The 14,766-nt window shown below is 35.8% G+C and overlaps 1 protein-coding gene and 1 pseudogene across 8 annotated transcripts; both read left to right on the plus strand.

Annotated features, from left to right (window-relative positions):
- Positions 1 to 2,947: 2,947 nt before the first annotated feature.
- LOC113748691 (protein ALP1-like) lies at positions 2,948 to 10,019 on the plus strand. 8 transcript variants are annotated; one of them, XM_027292224.1, is made up of 9 exons: positions 2,972 to 3,026; positions 4,106 to 4,176; positions 4,454 to 4,556; positions 4,661 to 4,821; positions 5,653 to 5,709; positions 6,361 to 6,489; positions 6,591 to 6,777; positions 8,545 to 8,682; positions 8,800 to 10,019. In XM_027292224.1, exons 7-9 carry the CDS (start codon positions 6,651 to 6,653, stop codon positions 9,588 to 9,590), a joined length of 1,056 nt encoding a protein of 351 aa, XP_027148025.1. In that variant the 5' UTR covers positions 2,972 to 3,026; positions 4,106 to 4,176; positions 4,454 to 4,556; positions 4,661 to 4,821; positions 5,653 to 5,709; positions 6,361 to 6,489; positions 6,591 to 6,650; the 3' UTR covers positions 9,591 to 10,019. The 8 variants fall into 8 exon arrangements, with proteins under 8 accessions (XP_027148021.1, XP_027148019.1, XP_027148025.1 ...); XM_027292220.1 differs by having other exon boundaries at positions 2,948 to 3,026; positions 4,115 to 4,176; positions 4,370 to 4,556; positions 8,545 to 10,019; XM_027292218.1 differs by having other exon boundaries at positions 2,948 to 3,026; positions 4,115 to 4,176; positions 8,545 to 10,019.
- A 1,188-nt stretch (positions 10,020 to 11,207) lies between these two features.
- On the plus strand, positions 11,208 to 12,588 carry LOC113750860 (annotated as a pseudogene).
- Positions 12,589 to 14,766: the final 2,178 nt, after the last annotated feature.

Consider the following 14,766-nt stretch of genomic DNA (forward strand, 5'->3'; position numbering starts at 1 on the left):
GGTTCATGGGATGACACAGGATTGGATTAATTATCCTATGTCATCTCATGTTTGGTTGCATTTTATACATAAAATGACACATCTTACTTAATCCAATTAATCTCCTATTTATGGGATAAAATAATCTCATGGGGGAGATGGGATTAGTCATCCTGGGATGACTAACAGATACAATGATAAAATTTTAAACTAATTTATCCTTATAAAATATACAAATTTATACTCTTATAATTATATAATACTACTCTCACATGATAATATACTATGAATTGACTAATTTGCCCCTACTATCTAATTTTAAAATTTTTTGACTAATTTGCCCCTACTACCAATATAATAATATTTGGACTAATTTATCCTTATGAATGATTCAAATTCAAATTAGCTATTATATAACCATACTCTCACATAATAATATCATAATAAACAGACCAATTAGCCCCTACTAATTCTATTAAAATTTTTGACTAATTTGCCCCTATTCATTATTTTAAAAATTTTGACTTACCCCTATTAATTGATTTAAAATTTTTGACTAATTTGCCATACTAACATCATAATAGAAAGACTATATTGCCCTTGGACTAAATTACCCTTACTAACCTTATTTTCTAAACGAAATTTATATAAATATATAATCTTATCAATTGGACTTTGTGAATAAGGACTTCAATAAACTTAAACTCGATCCAAAGAAAAATCTTCTATATTAACCTGAGTTTGGCTCATTGAATGCTCTTAAATGAGTTAGATTTTAATCAATTTAGCCTTAATTTAGCCAAAACTTGACCCATTATTTAATTGAATTTCAAATTTATGTTCAAAAGTTTGGTCAAAATCTATTTTTAAGGGCTCGAATGAGCTAAGTTTGATTGAATGCGAATTTTTATATATCAAAACACTTGATTTACTTTATAATTATAAAGTTTTAAACTATTCTATTTTAATAAAATTTATAAATATTAAATTATTTATTAGATTATTTTATTAAATAATATTAGATTATTTTATTCGGATGGACGGTCCGGATTGGACCTTGTGAGGTTAAACAGTGGTATACCCACAATTTGAATTCCCTTCAAATTGCTTGCCCGCTCTGCGGGCCCTCTCGACACTGTTGAGAAAGCACTGTGGACAGATCACTGTTGATATTTCAATTCAAGGGAAAAGAGGCACGTATGGTTCTGGTGGCTTCTTATGTTTGAAATGACTCATTGACTCAATAAATTGAGAATATTTGATTGACAATAATTAATTGGGCCTGATGCGAGTCCTAGTTAACATTTGATTGACCCATCTGATTAATAAATTAAAAATATGTTGGGCCTGAATATAAGTAGCCCATACATTGATAACCCTAATCGTATTCCCTTATCTCAAGAATAACTTCCTTGTCGCATCAATGGTGAGAATGTGGTGTCCCTTATTGCATCCATTGTTGTGCAGCAGGCAACAGCTACACGCGAACCTAATTCTAGTGGTTCGCTTCTTCTTCTTGGACAGGTGATGCGTGATCTTGATTTTTGAGTCGTTTCAAACGTAACTGGGCCTCGCACAAACAATTTGAAGTGAATTCAAATTGTGAGTATACCACTATTTAACCTCACAAGATTCCAGTTCGCGGATGAATCGAAAACTCCCCATGCGAAATGCAAAGTACATTCCCAATTGAAAGCGCCGAAATGGGGGCCACAATGCGCTTCGGATGGACGCTCTGGATTAGATCTTGTGAGGTTAAACAATGGTATACCCACAATTTGAATTCCCTGTTTTGATCATTAGTGGGATAGGATTATTTTCCAACGTATCCTATCCAATTGAGAACCAACCAAACACTAGATGATACGAATCTCGTTGGTGAGGAGATACGCGACCCAAGATCGCTTGTTGGATTTGACGTCGGATGCAAGAAACGGTGGCAGCGAAAACCCTACGACCCCTCTAATCCCCGTGACTACGAACTTGTTGATACTATCTCAACCCGTAATCAAACGAATTAGTGAACCTCAGGCAAGTGTAGAAGGCGCCACAATTCAAGTGCGATTCTTGAATTGATAAGCCGAACAAGAACACTAGAGTATAACTCTAAGTTGTTCAAGGGTTGCTCGAAAGTGATGGAGAAAATTCTCTCAAGTATTTTATGATAAAAGTGTCTACCCCTTAAATTATCAAAGCTTGGCTATTTATAGCCTTACAAAGAAGCAAACCTAATCTAAGTTGGTAACAATGCAAGTTTCCTTATTCGATTTGACAACTAAACTAATGACTCACTAATCATAGTTAGGGCTAACTAATGGACAGCTTATAATCGACCCAATGAAGGCTTTAAGCTGGCCCAACATAACCCAATAAAAGCTAATTAACCAACTTAAGTAATAGTGAGCCTAGACTCTATAAATCGGATCCAACTCAACATGAGGTCTTGGACCAAACTTATTCCTACCAAATAAAATAGAAATCTGAAAAATAAACTACTAAACTATTACTAAAAGATTCATTCTCTTGCAGCCCGAAACATGGCCCATAAGCGGCCCATATTTCATATCACTAGATAACTTGGATTATTTATCCGGGGATGACTCAATCTAGAATGAATAATCCGAGGATGAGTTATCGTATCTCATCTAGTCCGTGAACCAAACGGACCCTGAGATGACTAATACCACATTTTTCATGGAATTATTTATCCCATGTATAGGGGATTAATTCGATTATGTAGAATTTGTCATTTCATAGTGCAACCAAACATGGGATGATATAGCATGATTAATTCAATTCGGTGTAATCGCATGAACCAAATGGACCCAAAAGGGTTAGCTTCATCTTGCGAATTGAGAGTGAAGCATAAAAAAAAGTTAGTGGGTAAACTAAGTATTATGATATACGTTAAGGGGATGATTTGTAATTATTAAGTTTTCCTCCTCATTTCCTCGCTCCCTCAGCACAGGTTTCAATACCCCTCGTTCTCTCTCCCCGCCCCGCTTTGCTGATTGTGAACTAACTGCTGCAATTTTGGAAGTCAATCGGTGAGTGCCCATTGTTTTCTTATCATATTTGTATGTGTTCTCTAGTTTTTTTGTTTGGCAGCTAGCCTATGAAGCTCCATCTATTTCTTCCAAAATACTCTGTTTTCCCGGCTGGACAAACCAGAAAATGTTTGTGTGGAACTTCTCCACAAACTATGGAAAAAAAAATGAAAATAGAGATTGTTTCTTGGTAAGCTAGTAACCAGAAGATTGTCAAAAAATCTTGGAAGCGCTGATTTTGTTTGGCTCTGATTTTAATGAGTTTTTGTCTCATTAACTCTACAATTTGTTGTTACCTCGTGAAGGATATTGTTGGGTTATTTTGCTTGAACTCACAATGGATATGATGAAGTGAGGAATTCTGAGGGTCTGAAAAGATAGAAATTGTAGTGAAATTTTAGCAACCAATCTGAGCTGGTCGATTCAAATTGTTTGAGCTCCTTTTGTGAGCTTAAGTATGTACACTCAGCTTTCTTATCCCTTTTGTTTCTACCAAACATTAGTATATGCCATCGTAATTCTTTTGAATCTTCCTTAAAGTGCATCACATTTTGTTTTTCCAGTTTAAATGTTTACTTTTAGCCTTTTTTTACACAACAAAGAAAAAACTTACATTTGCTATTAAATTCTTGTATTATTGAAATTTCTGCACTCGAAAACAAGTTCTTCAAGCATTGTGTTTGAGATGGTTATGTTTTTGGGGATTGAATGCTGCTTGCCTTTGTGATCTTGATTAGAATGCCATCGTAATTCCAAAAAACCACCTCTACAGTAAAAATTTAGATTTTCGTTTAGAGTAACCTTTGTATTCAATATCTTAGTTAACTTGATAGGCTATCATTGAATGATATGCTTAGAGGCTTTGTTTGAGGTAGATATGTTCCACTGCTGCTGTTTTGAGTTTTTCGGACATGGAATCTTGTTTCATCTCTGATGCTAACTCTCTGCTATTAGTTCTGTTGGCATTTTATTTTTGAGTTTGAAATCTGCTTATACAATCTTTTCTGAACTACTTTCACTCCTGTCAAAGATGCATAAGTAATTGGAACTTCTTCTACCCTTATTGATGCTAACTTTAGTCAAAGCAGGGCTTGAGTGCTTGGCTACCTAAACAAGCTTCACATGCAATTGGCTGACTTGGATCATTAAAGTGAGTATTCTAATGGGAGGCATTATCTTATTTTTCTCATAAATGAAAAATCTTGGGTGTGTGTGTGCATTTGAGCTCCTTTTGGGAGGTCAAACAAGGAGAAGTCATCTTTTCATTTTATCTCATTGCATGAATGAAATTGATTTTGAAACTTTTGATGGCTTTACGTGTTCATTTTGGGTTTCCTGCATAGGAGTAGCACTCTGAGATTGAAGAACTAAAGCATGAGAAGAAAAAGAAACCATTTTCCACCAGTTAAGTTCTTTTGACATTTCAGGTGTCTCATGTTGTGTAAGAAGGAAGAAGAAGAAGAAGAAGAAGGAATTGCGAATAATTTGCTGTAAACTTAATGCATAGCTGTGAGAATATGCATATGCAAGGTATGAATTTATAATCAACTAAAATTGATTTGAACTTGTAGTTTGTGCACTTTCAAGGTCAATTTTACTTAAAAGCTATGGCTATGGCTTTTTTTTTTCACCAGTGCTGATTTATTTGCAAATAAGAAATCGGTGAAGGCTCTTGAAGTTTCAGCTGCCCAAGTATATTCTTCATCTTTCGTATCTACTTCTTTCTCGTAGCGGAGTGTCCTACTTGCAAGGAGGTTGATTCCCTGAATAATTTAGAATTCCGTTGGTTGAAGAGGTAGTTTGATTAATTTTAGACCCCAACTCTTCCCTTAATTTAGTTTTCTTGTTTAAAACTGAGACCTCTTTTTATGGATTGGTTTGAATTTTTTGAAATTTTTTTTTAGTTTGAGACCTCTCTCTGTCTCCCTTCTTTTTTGTTTAAACTTTGAGAACCCTTATTATGGATTGGCATGCTTTGTTTGAAGTTGTTTTGTATTCTGAGCTAAGGTTACGAATTGTTTCAGACTTAGTTTAGATTAATAAAGCTGTTGGCTAATTCATGGTTTGGTGTTTCTCTGTTGTTAAAACGTAAAATCTTTGCCCTTTTGCCAGATTATCCAAATTTGCATTTCTTCTTGTTTTCAGCATTCATTTTGAGGCTGTTGGCCTTTAAGCCTGTCTGTGGAGTGAAAAGTTTTTATCTGAAGATGCTTTTTGAAGAAGGATTCAGCGTTCAGCATGTTATATTTTATTACCAGATTCACAAACTTTTACAGTATTAGATTGCTCTAATAAGAAAATGGTTTGTTATGTAAATGGGTAAATTATTATTTATGAAATATTTCTTGTGAACATTGTAGGTCGAATTCTGTTTTGATATCGATGCCATTTTTTAATTGATAATTCTGTCCTTATCATTCTGCATTATGGCACTTGCAATTTAGTGTTTTTATGTTCCTTTTGCCCTCTAGGATGTTAATTTTGTTTTGTCCTTAGAAAATTTAGTTTTCCTTATGTTACATGTCATCTGTATGACTTTTTCTTTTACTTCTCCCTGACAAGAGATTTCTAATAAGGAATGCTCCTGAAAAAAGATTCTTTAATTTACTTTCCTGGGTAACTCCAGGATGTGCAGCTCGTAGAGGCTTTGGTGAAACTTGATTAGAAGGCAGAAAATTCAGGGGTAAGTAGGATACGTCTGTTTAAGAGCATTAGCTCAAATCTAATAAGGCCTTGTTATTTTTTTGGAATCAATCAACATATCCTCTTTCTTGATTTTCAAGAAAAAGGTGTTAAAGAGCAGCTGTTTTGTTACTAAAATTATGCTACATATTCAGTAGTAAAATATCAATTGTGGTCTACTCTGTGGAACTTTATTTGATATGGACCACTTTGAAGTACCACTAATATTTGAAAATTACATCTCGCAAACCTGTGTAGCCAATTTACAATTTGTCTATTACATCTCTTTTTTTTGGTAGGTAAAAAGTGCTTCCTCCTATATGCACAGCAATTATTCGTTTCTCAATCCTATGTATCCAAATGGCAGCTCTAACTCTTTGGTGCAATCAGATCTGCAAAGAAGTTTCAATTCATTTTCCCTCCTTTTACATTCGTCTATTCAAAATGCAGAGATTGGGCCCGTGGCATGATTCTTCGAATTTGTTGCAGTTGGAGCTTACACATATAGCCAATTTAGAACTTAACTACTATACCCTATGTTTTGCATCTGTCAATGTGTAAACATCTTTTAGATGGCTAAAATAATTGCCTTCTCCTGCTAATAGAATTTTAAAAGAATTAGTTCTCTCCTAATAATTTATACGTTTTGAAGGACCAAAGCTGGAAAAGTGAACGGTAGTCAAGAGCAGCCAGAATATTGGCATATGGCAATTATTCTTCTCTATAACATATGTGGGCATCCATCCCACTTTAATCAACACAGCTCGGCATGTCTTGTATGGTATCTCCGTTGGTTCCCTGTTGTATATTTTTGTTATGCAATAAATGGGCATCTGTTTTCTTTTTCTGTTGGGTTGAATTAATTTGCTTCCATTGTTGCAGTTTTGGCTTTCGAGGCTAGTGGGATTTTTCAATTTTTATTGAATTGTTCTTTTTGTGCTCATGGGTCCTATAAGAGTCCACAAGAAGAGGAAAGTAGACAAGAAAATGGAACCAAGCAATATTGCTTCTGGGTCTTCAGAGGAGGCCTCTGCTGATTGGTTTGATGCTTTAGCCAAGAAGATTGCGAGTATGTTCAGTTTAATTTGTGTTATCAGTTCCAATATATTAATACTTTTGTGGTTCATTGGGTTTTTTTTTTTTTTAGTTATGTAAGCCATTTTAGTTTTGTTACATGATCACTCGTGATATACTGCAGTTGTAATCAACGCAAAATTCGATTGTGACATCTTGGATTAATTGGAATGACGGTAATTTGATTGACTTGTGCTTTATCTAATCATGGCAATTATGTCTCATTATTCCGAGAATGCATTGTTAATCGGTTCAGGAGACATCCCCAATTTGGTGGTCTGTATGAAGTTTGATTCATCCCCATATTTCATTTTATTAATTATTATGGATCCAGTGAGAAAGAGCATAAAGATAGTTTTGTTTGATCAGCTACTAAAGAAGATGGACTGGTAAGTGTTAGTATCTAATTAAGACTGATTGCCTTTGAAAGGTAAGTCCCTTTTAGCAGAACAAGAAATCGTTTGCTTAAGCATTTTGATAAGCATTGAACTTGACATAAATGGTCTGTGGTTCTTTTCTTCCCATCTCTCTCCAATGGGCATATTTGCTATTATTTGGTTCTCCAACTAATTTATTCTCCCTTCCCTAACGATGCAGATGCTTGTAGTTTTTGGAGCAATAGCAGTGTTCGGAAAGTTCTGATAAGAAACAATCATATCTATAAAGAATCAAAAAGAGGAAAATTGAACTTTGGTGTACTGGCTATCTGTTGTTTATCATTTAATTTGGTTTCCGTTCTTCTTATTCTTCTTATTAGATCTCCTGTGTGCGAATTACGTGTGAACATAATTGTAGACATATACCCTAGTATAGGTTTAAAAAGGGGTGTAAGGGTGACCATCTAAGGTTATTTTTTTTGCTTGAGTTGCTATTAGTTTTTTATCCATACTAAATCTTATTGGTCTGCCTCTACTTTGTCCTGCCTTTCTTTAATGCATGATGCTGTAATATACTGCTCTAGGCTTTCTTTATATAAAATGTTAATACATCTGGCTTGCTTAAACAATGAACTGGCACGTTTCTTTTTATGTTCTGATCATTCATCAGTTGTCACTGTCCAACATGTCAAAGGGATGCTCCCTATACACATGTGAAGCTGATAGCTCTAGGAGTTACAAAAAGATAAAGACCAGTGTCTTTTTCCCAGCTGATGTATCCAGAAAGAATGCCACGTCAAATCTTCAGTTTTTTTGTAAACATGCTAGAACAGAAGTTCAATGCTAGCAATTTTTAAAGACATCAGAGTGGAATGGCCAATTAGAAGAGTTCAAGGCTGTGAACAATTGCACTAAATTATTACCAGTTACTTTCTGAACAGACAGATTGCATGTATGAAATGGACATGCACCACTTTATTTTTCTTCTTGCCTTCTAGGATTGGGGGGACAGGGGTGGGATGGGATTTGGAGTTCTAAATTTCTTCTATCCTTTGTACATTCTGCAAAGACATATTTCAGGAACATGTATGATCAAGCATATTCAGTACCTCATTCCTCCCCAAAATGCATGTTTCTCCATATGCTGACTTGCAATGTTGATCCTTCTGTCTGAAGAGAGATAACAGTATGTGCCCCTGATGTGGTTTAAGTGCACTGTCTTTGTATGACACTCCTACAAATCCAGCATCAACAAAAGCTTTGTGACATACCAAAAGGAAAATCATGAACTTTTAAATCATGGATAGTTGAAGTTTTTCTATCATTTCTGAAATATGCTTTTTGTTTTCTGTTGTTTATTTTTCTTTCAACCCCCTGGCATGCAGGTAATCTAAATTCATCTCCGTCAAAGGGCTTGGATAGCTTTGAATCTATGTTCAACATGTCTAGAAAAACTTTTGAATATGTATGTTCGCTTGCAAGGGAGCACATGATGGTGAAGACTCATTGTGCTTTTAGCAATGGTAAGCCAATGTCACTATATGATCAAGTTGCTTTAGCCTTGAGAAGACTTAGTTCTGGTAGTTCACTTATTACAATTGGTGATTCATTTGGGACACATCATTCTACGGTGTCTCAAGTGACTTGGAGGTTTGTGGAGGCCATTGAGAGGAAGGGAATTCAGCATATCAGATGGCCTTCCACAGAAAATGAGCTAATGGAGATAAAGTCCAAATTTGAACAGATTCGAGGCCTTCCAAATTGTTGTGGAGCAATTGACACCACTCATATCGTAATGCTGTTATCGACATCTGAGCCAAGAACTGATGTATGGTTGGATTCAAAGGAGAATCACAGTATGCCTTTGCAGGCAATAGTTGGTCCCAACATGAAGTTCCTGGATGTATTCAGTGGATTGCCTGGAATGTTTAGTGAAAGTTCACTGATACGGTATTCAAGCTTCTATAACAAATGTCAGAATGGAGAGAGGTTAGGGAAGAAAGTAAGACTATCCGAAGAAGCTGAATTGCAGGAATATATAATTGGTGATTCAGCGTATCCGTTGCTGCCTTGGCTTCTGACTCCTTATCAGGGAAAAGAACTTTCACAAACGAAAGCTGATTTCAATAAGCGTCTCTTTGCAACTCATATTGTGGCACAGAGAGCATTAGCAAGGTTGAAGGACGTCTGGAAGATCATAAATGGAGTTATGTGGAGACCTGACAAGCACAAGCTTCCAAGGTTCATACTTGTTTGTTGCATTCTCCATAATATTATCATTGACATGGAAGATGAGGTACTTGATGATATGCCATTATCCCACCACCATGATCCAGGATATGGACAGGTGGTCTGCAATTCAGCTGATGAGACTGCCTCAGTTCTGAGGGATAAGCTCACTCTATACCTGTCAGAGAGAAGGCATCCTTGAATATTTCATACCTTTGATGATTGAAAAGAGAAGGCTATAGGTGGAAGGCCATTTACTGTGAACTTGCAAATGCAAACCTGAAATTGGTGTCCTTATGCTGTATAACAAGAGTTTGCTTGGTACTATTCATCTCTTTTCGACTGCTTGTTTTGGGGTATTTCAGTCATTTTAGATAGGTGGCTTAGTATTTTTTAGCTTTGAGTACTAGTGGTAAGAGCAAAGAGTGTTGGAATTATGCTTTTGCCCTTAATTTTGTTTCAATGTGGCTGTTGCACATCAGATGATTATAATGATGGGCAGATGCTTGGATGGAATTACTTTAATGTCTCTCAGTGAGCCTTTTAAAGCATTTCGGTTATTAAAGTCTCCAGCTTTTTGTAATTTGGAATTCCTTATTGAATGTCTATTAGGTTTGTCTTGCCACCATTACTTCATGGGTCTGAACGCATGATCTTTCTTTTTCCTCCCTTATGGTTGCTATGGTTACTTCACTTTATGGTTCCTCCTTTAGATCCTGGCCTTTTGCTACATTAACTATATCCATCCTTCACCTCTACTCTTTTGGCTGGTAGGGATTTCTTCCAGGTATGACATTTTTGTTTCTTGGTCAATTCTTAGGTAAGAGTAGTTTAACTTTTTCTAAGACCTTTAATGTGAATTAGGCCACTAATTACTTGAATAGCCATTACAATCAAAATAGCTATTTGTTTGAAATTCTTGTTCTTCTTTCCTTCTGCATAGTATAGCTTTTGTTCTTCTTTCTCACTGTCCTGTTAGTTTTATTGGTAATCTCATAGGATGCTATTTTGTGTTCTAAGTTATGTTTATTTTCTTTTTTCTCTGTTGTTTGCTTCTTTTATGTTTTTTTAAAAATTTCACAGTTCCCCAATCAAGAATTTCGAATTGAGAAACTTTCCATTGTGAATTCCCTCTTCTTGTCTGGTTGTTGGTTATCAGAATTTTCAGTTCCATGTAATTGAGTATAAGCTGGTTAATTCTTTCTTTTTTTTTTTTGGAATTTTTGTGTTTAACAATTTTTCAGTTTTTTTTTTTGGGGTGCAAGCAGGTTTAGGTTCAGTTTAAAAATTTTTTAGCTGAGAATATACCAATTAAGGTATGCGCATCATTAGTGCTGATGGCTTTCTTAAACTCATTGGATTGCAATTACCTGACAGTTGTTTAGGTATGCTAATTAGTGTTGCATATCAGTGCTTTAGATTGAGTACATTTTTCGAATTCCTAGTTAATTATGTCTGTTGGTTAATTAATGCTTTACATTAATTTTCTCTGAAGCTATTGCAATTGTCTTGAAGTATTGCATATTTTCTGAAATATCAAACTTTAAAGGTAGAAGTTCAAAACTTTAAATATTGGTCTCCCTCCCCCTTTGCATTTCTGAAGTACAAGTGCTTAAAGTTTGATCTTTTACGAAAACTTCCACTGTTCCTGCTTTACTTGATTTGTCAGCCACTGGAGGCCCTGAAGATGTCTCTTGAATGGTTCCCTCCAGAGACCAAAGATAAGAGGTGTAAATTTTTTTTCATTCCTCAGTTGTGCTTTTAGACGAGTTTTAGTAAAACACTTTTGGAATTTTGATTTTCTTGATCCGATGTTTGACTAGTCGTACAAGTCCAATCAAACATTTCAGGTAATTTAAATTCATCCCCATCAAAGGGCTTGGATAGCTTTGAATCTATTTTTGACATGTCTAGAAGAACTTTTGAATATGTATGTGCAAAGGAGCAGATGACGATGCAGACCCATTGTGCCTTTAGCAATGGCAAACCAATGTCACTACATGATCAAGTTGCTTTAGCCTTGAGAAGGCTTAGGTCTGGTAGTTCACTTATTAGAACTGGTGATTCATCTGGGACACATGATTCTATGCTGTCTCAAGTGACTTGGAGGTTTCTGGAGGCCATTGAAAGGAACGGGATTCAGCATATAAAATGGCCTTCCACAGAAAATGAGCTAATGGAGATAAAGTCCATGTATGAACAGAGGCCTTCCAAATTGTTGTGGAGCAATTGACACCACCCATATAGTAATGCTGTTATCCACATCTGAGCCAAGAACTGATTTGTGGCTTGATTTGAAGGAGAATCACAGGATGCCTTTGCAGGCAATAGTTGGTCCCAACATGAAGTTCCTGGATACGTTCAGTGGATTGCCTGGAAAGTTTTGTGAAAGTTCAATGCTACAGTATTCAACCTTCTATAACAAATGTCAGAATGGAGAGAGGTTAGGGAAGAAAGTAAGACAATCCCAAGAAGCTGAATTACAGGAATATATAATTGGTGATTCAGCATATCCCTTGCCGCCTTGGCTTCTAACTCCTTATCGGGCAAATGAATTTTCACAAACGAAAGCTGATTTCAGTGTCTCTTTGCAACTCATACTGTGGCACAGAGAGCATTAGCAAGGTTGAAGGACGTCTGGAAGATCATAAATGGAGTTATGTGGAGATCTGACAAGTACAAACTTCCAAGGTTTATACTTGTAAGTCGCATTCTTCATAATATTATCATTGACATGGAAATGAGGTACTAGATGAATTGCCATTATCCCTTCACCATGATCAAGGATATGGACAGGTGGTCTGTGATTCAGCTGATGAGACTGCCTCAGTTCTGAGGGATAAGCTCGCTCTATACCTGTCAGAGAGAAGGCATCCTTGAATATATCATGCTTTTGGTGATTGAAAGAGGAGTTTGTTGGTAGAAGGCCATTTAATGTGAAGTTGGAAATGCAAACCTGAAATTAGTATCCTTCTGCTATATAACAAGAGTTTGCTTGGTACTATTTATCTCTTTTCGACTGCTTGTTTTGGGGTATTTCGGTAATTTTAGATAGGTGGCTTAGTATTTTTTTAAGCTTTGAGTACTGGTGGTAAGAGCAAGGAGGGTTGGAAGTATGCTTTTGCCCTTAATTTCATTTCAATGCAGCTGTTGCACATCAGATGATGATAATGATGGGCAGATGCTTGGATGGAATTACTTTAATGTCTCTCTGTGATCCTTTTAAAGCATTTCAGTTATTAAAGTTTCCGGTTTTTTGCAATCTGGAATTACTTATTGAATGTCTATTAGGTTTGTGTTGTCACCATTACTTTCATGGGTCTGAATGCGTGATCTTTCTGCTTCCTCCCTTATGGTTGCAAAGGTTACTTCACCTAAAGGCTCCTCTAGATTCTGGCCTTTTGGTACATCAACTTTAAAGTCCTTCTTCTTTGCTCTTTAGGCTGGTAAGGCTTTTTTCCAGGTATGACTTTGTTTTTTGTTTGGTTGATTCATGGGCTAGAGTGGTTTAATTTTTTTTAAGACTGTCAATGTGATTTGGGCCACTAAATACTCGAATAGCCGTTACAATCATAATAGCTATTTGTTCGAAATTCTTGTTCCTTTTTCCTTCTGCATAGTATAGCTTTTGTTCTTCTTTCTCAGTGTCCTGCTATCTCTCATAGGATTCTATTTTGTTTTCTAAGTTATGTTTAATTTCTTTTTTCTCTGTTTGTTTCTTTTGTGTGTTTTTTTTTTTTTAAATTTCAGAATCCCCCAATCAAGAATTTCGATTTGAGAAACTTTCCATTGTGAATTCCATCTTCTTGTCTGGTCATCAGTAATTATCAGAATTTTCAGTTCCATATAATTAAGGATATGCTGGTTAATTCTTTTTTTTTTTTTCTTTTGTTTTTGTAATTGTTGTGTTTTGCAATTTTTCGCTCCACTTTTCTTTTTGCAAGCAGGTGTAGGTTTCAGTTTATAACTTCTTTAGCTGAGAATATGCCAATGAAGGTATGCAGATCCTTATTGTTGATGGCTTTCTTAAATTCATTGGATTGCAATTACCTGATAGTTGTTCAGGTATGCTAACTAGTGTTGCATATCAGTATTTTAGAATTTTTTCGAATTCCCAATTCAATAGTACATTTTAGTAATGGGCACATCTAATAGTTGCCTCTTAACTATTCATGCTATTGATGATAGGTGAACTGAAAATTTTAATTTACGTCCACATTATGTCCTCTTCTTGGTTGCAATGCTACAGGCAGTTCTATTGATGACCAATTCATCATTGAAAACCTTCCTCTAACACAAGGCCTGCTGTCTGTCAGTGTTTTTTCGACATGCATACTGCATGTTGGTTTTTCCATATCAGTATGCTAAATGTTATTCAGGCATGAATTCTGCTATGCTCATAAAAGAAGCTTGTGAACATCTTTTCTAGATGTATTTGGCTTCCAATGAATTTCATGCAGCTTTTAATAGAAAAAGGACTTGACAATGAAGCGGATGTTTTCAATTTAATGGACACCTTGTGGTGTTGTATATTGACGTGAAGCCTGACGATTTAGTAGAAGTTGGCATGCGTGAACTCGACCAGGAAGAGACTCTCCTTTATTGACAAGGAAAGATGCTTACTCTCCATCGTGTGGTTGGTAATCAAAAGTTGTACATGCATATAGTTATATTTGATTGTATGCACCTTGATCTTCTTGCTGAAGTTCCTTCTGTCTCTCTCCTTTCTTCAACAGTGAGGTTGTGCATATCTTCCAGACTTGATATCTATGATGCCATGGGAGTGGATTTTCCAGCTCCACTAATAAACTGTCGTCTCTCTTTACTAATTGCCTGCAAAAATGAATATGATTAGTAGATGCCAGTAGCATCAATAATATCATGTGAAATTACTTTTGGTGAATTTCTTGTATCCATGAATTTGGAAGGAGAATTTGCAAGATGGTACTTATAAATTTCTCTAATAGGAAAGATGTTCATCTTAGAATACTTCCTGAAGCTCAGTACTGTATTTATAAACTTGTGGAGTGGCATCTGGACAGAAAATTCCACCATTATCTCCTTGGGAATTCTAGATCTTTAAGGTGATGATGGGTACCGAGGAATATTCAACCTCCCAAAATTCCTGGATTTCTGCTGTTAACGAGATTCCCTGGGTGGAGGAATGTTATGTGCTGTTGAATTGCTGAAGTTTATGGAAATAAATTATCATTTTTTAATATCATATGTGGAGTCAAATATTACATTAAGATTGCTATTGCTGTTAGGGGTTATGGTGGAGGTCATGGCTTGGTTTGTGGTGCCAATCTCAGGCGGTTCATCTATAATTACTAAATTCTTAGGGGGTGCTTGGTTCATGCTCCGGAATTGGAATTGGA

This window comes from Coffea eugenioides, chromosome 10 (assembly GCF_003713205.1).
Source record: "Coffea eugenioides isolate CCC68of chromosome 10, Ceug_1.0, whole genome shotgun sequence".
NCBI lineage: Eukaryota > Viridiplantae > Streptophyta > Magnoliopsida > Gentianales > Rubiaceae > Coffea > Coffea eugenioides.

Bases quoted from the DNA above. Each gene is read 5' to 3' on its own strand.
- LOC113748691 (XM_027292220.1), top strand. From the start codon at position 6,651: ATGGGTCCTATAAGAGTCCACAAGAAGAGGAAAGTAGACAAGAAAATG. The intron at 6,778-8,544 runs GTATGTTCAGTT...CCTGGCATGCAG, and splicing joins TTTAGCCAAGAAGATTGCGA to GTAATCTAAATTCATCTCCG.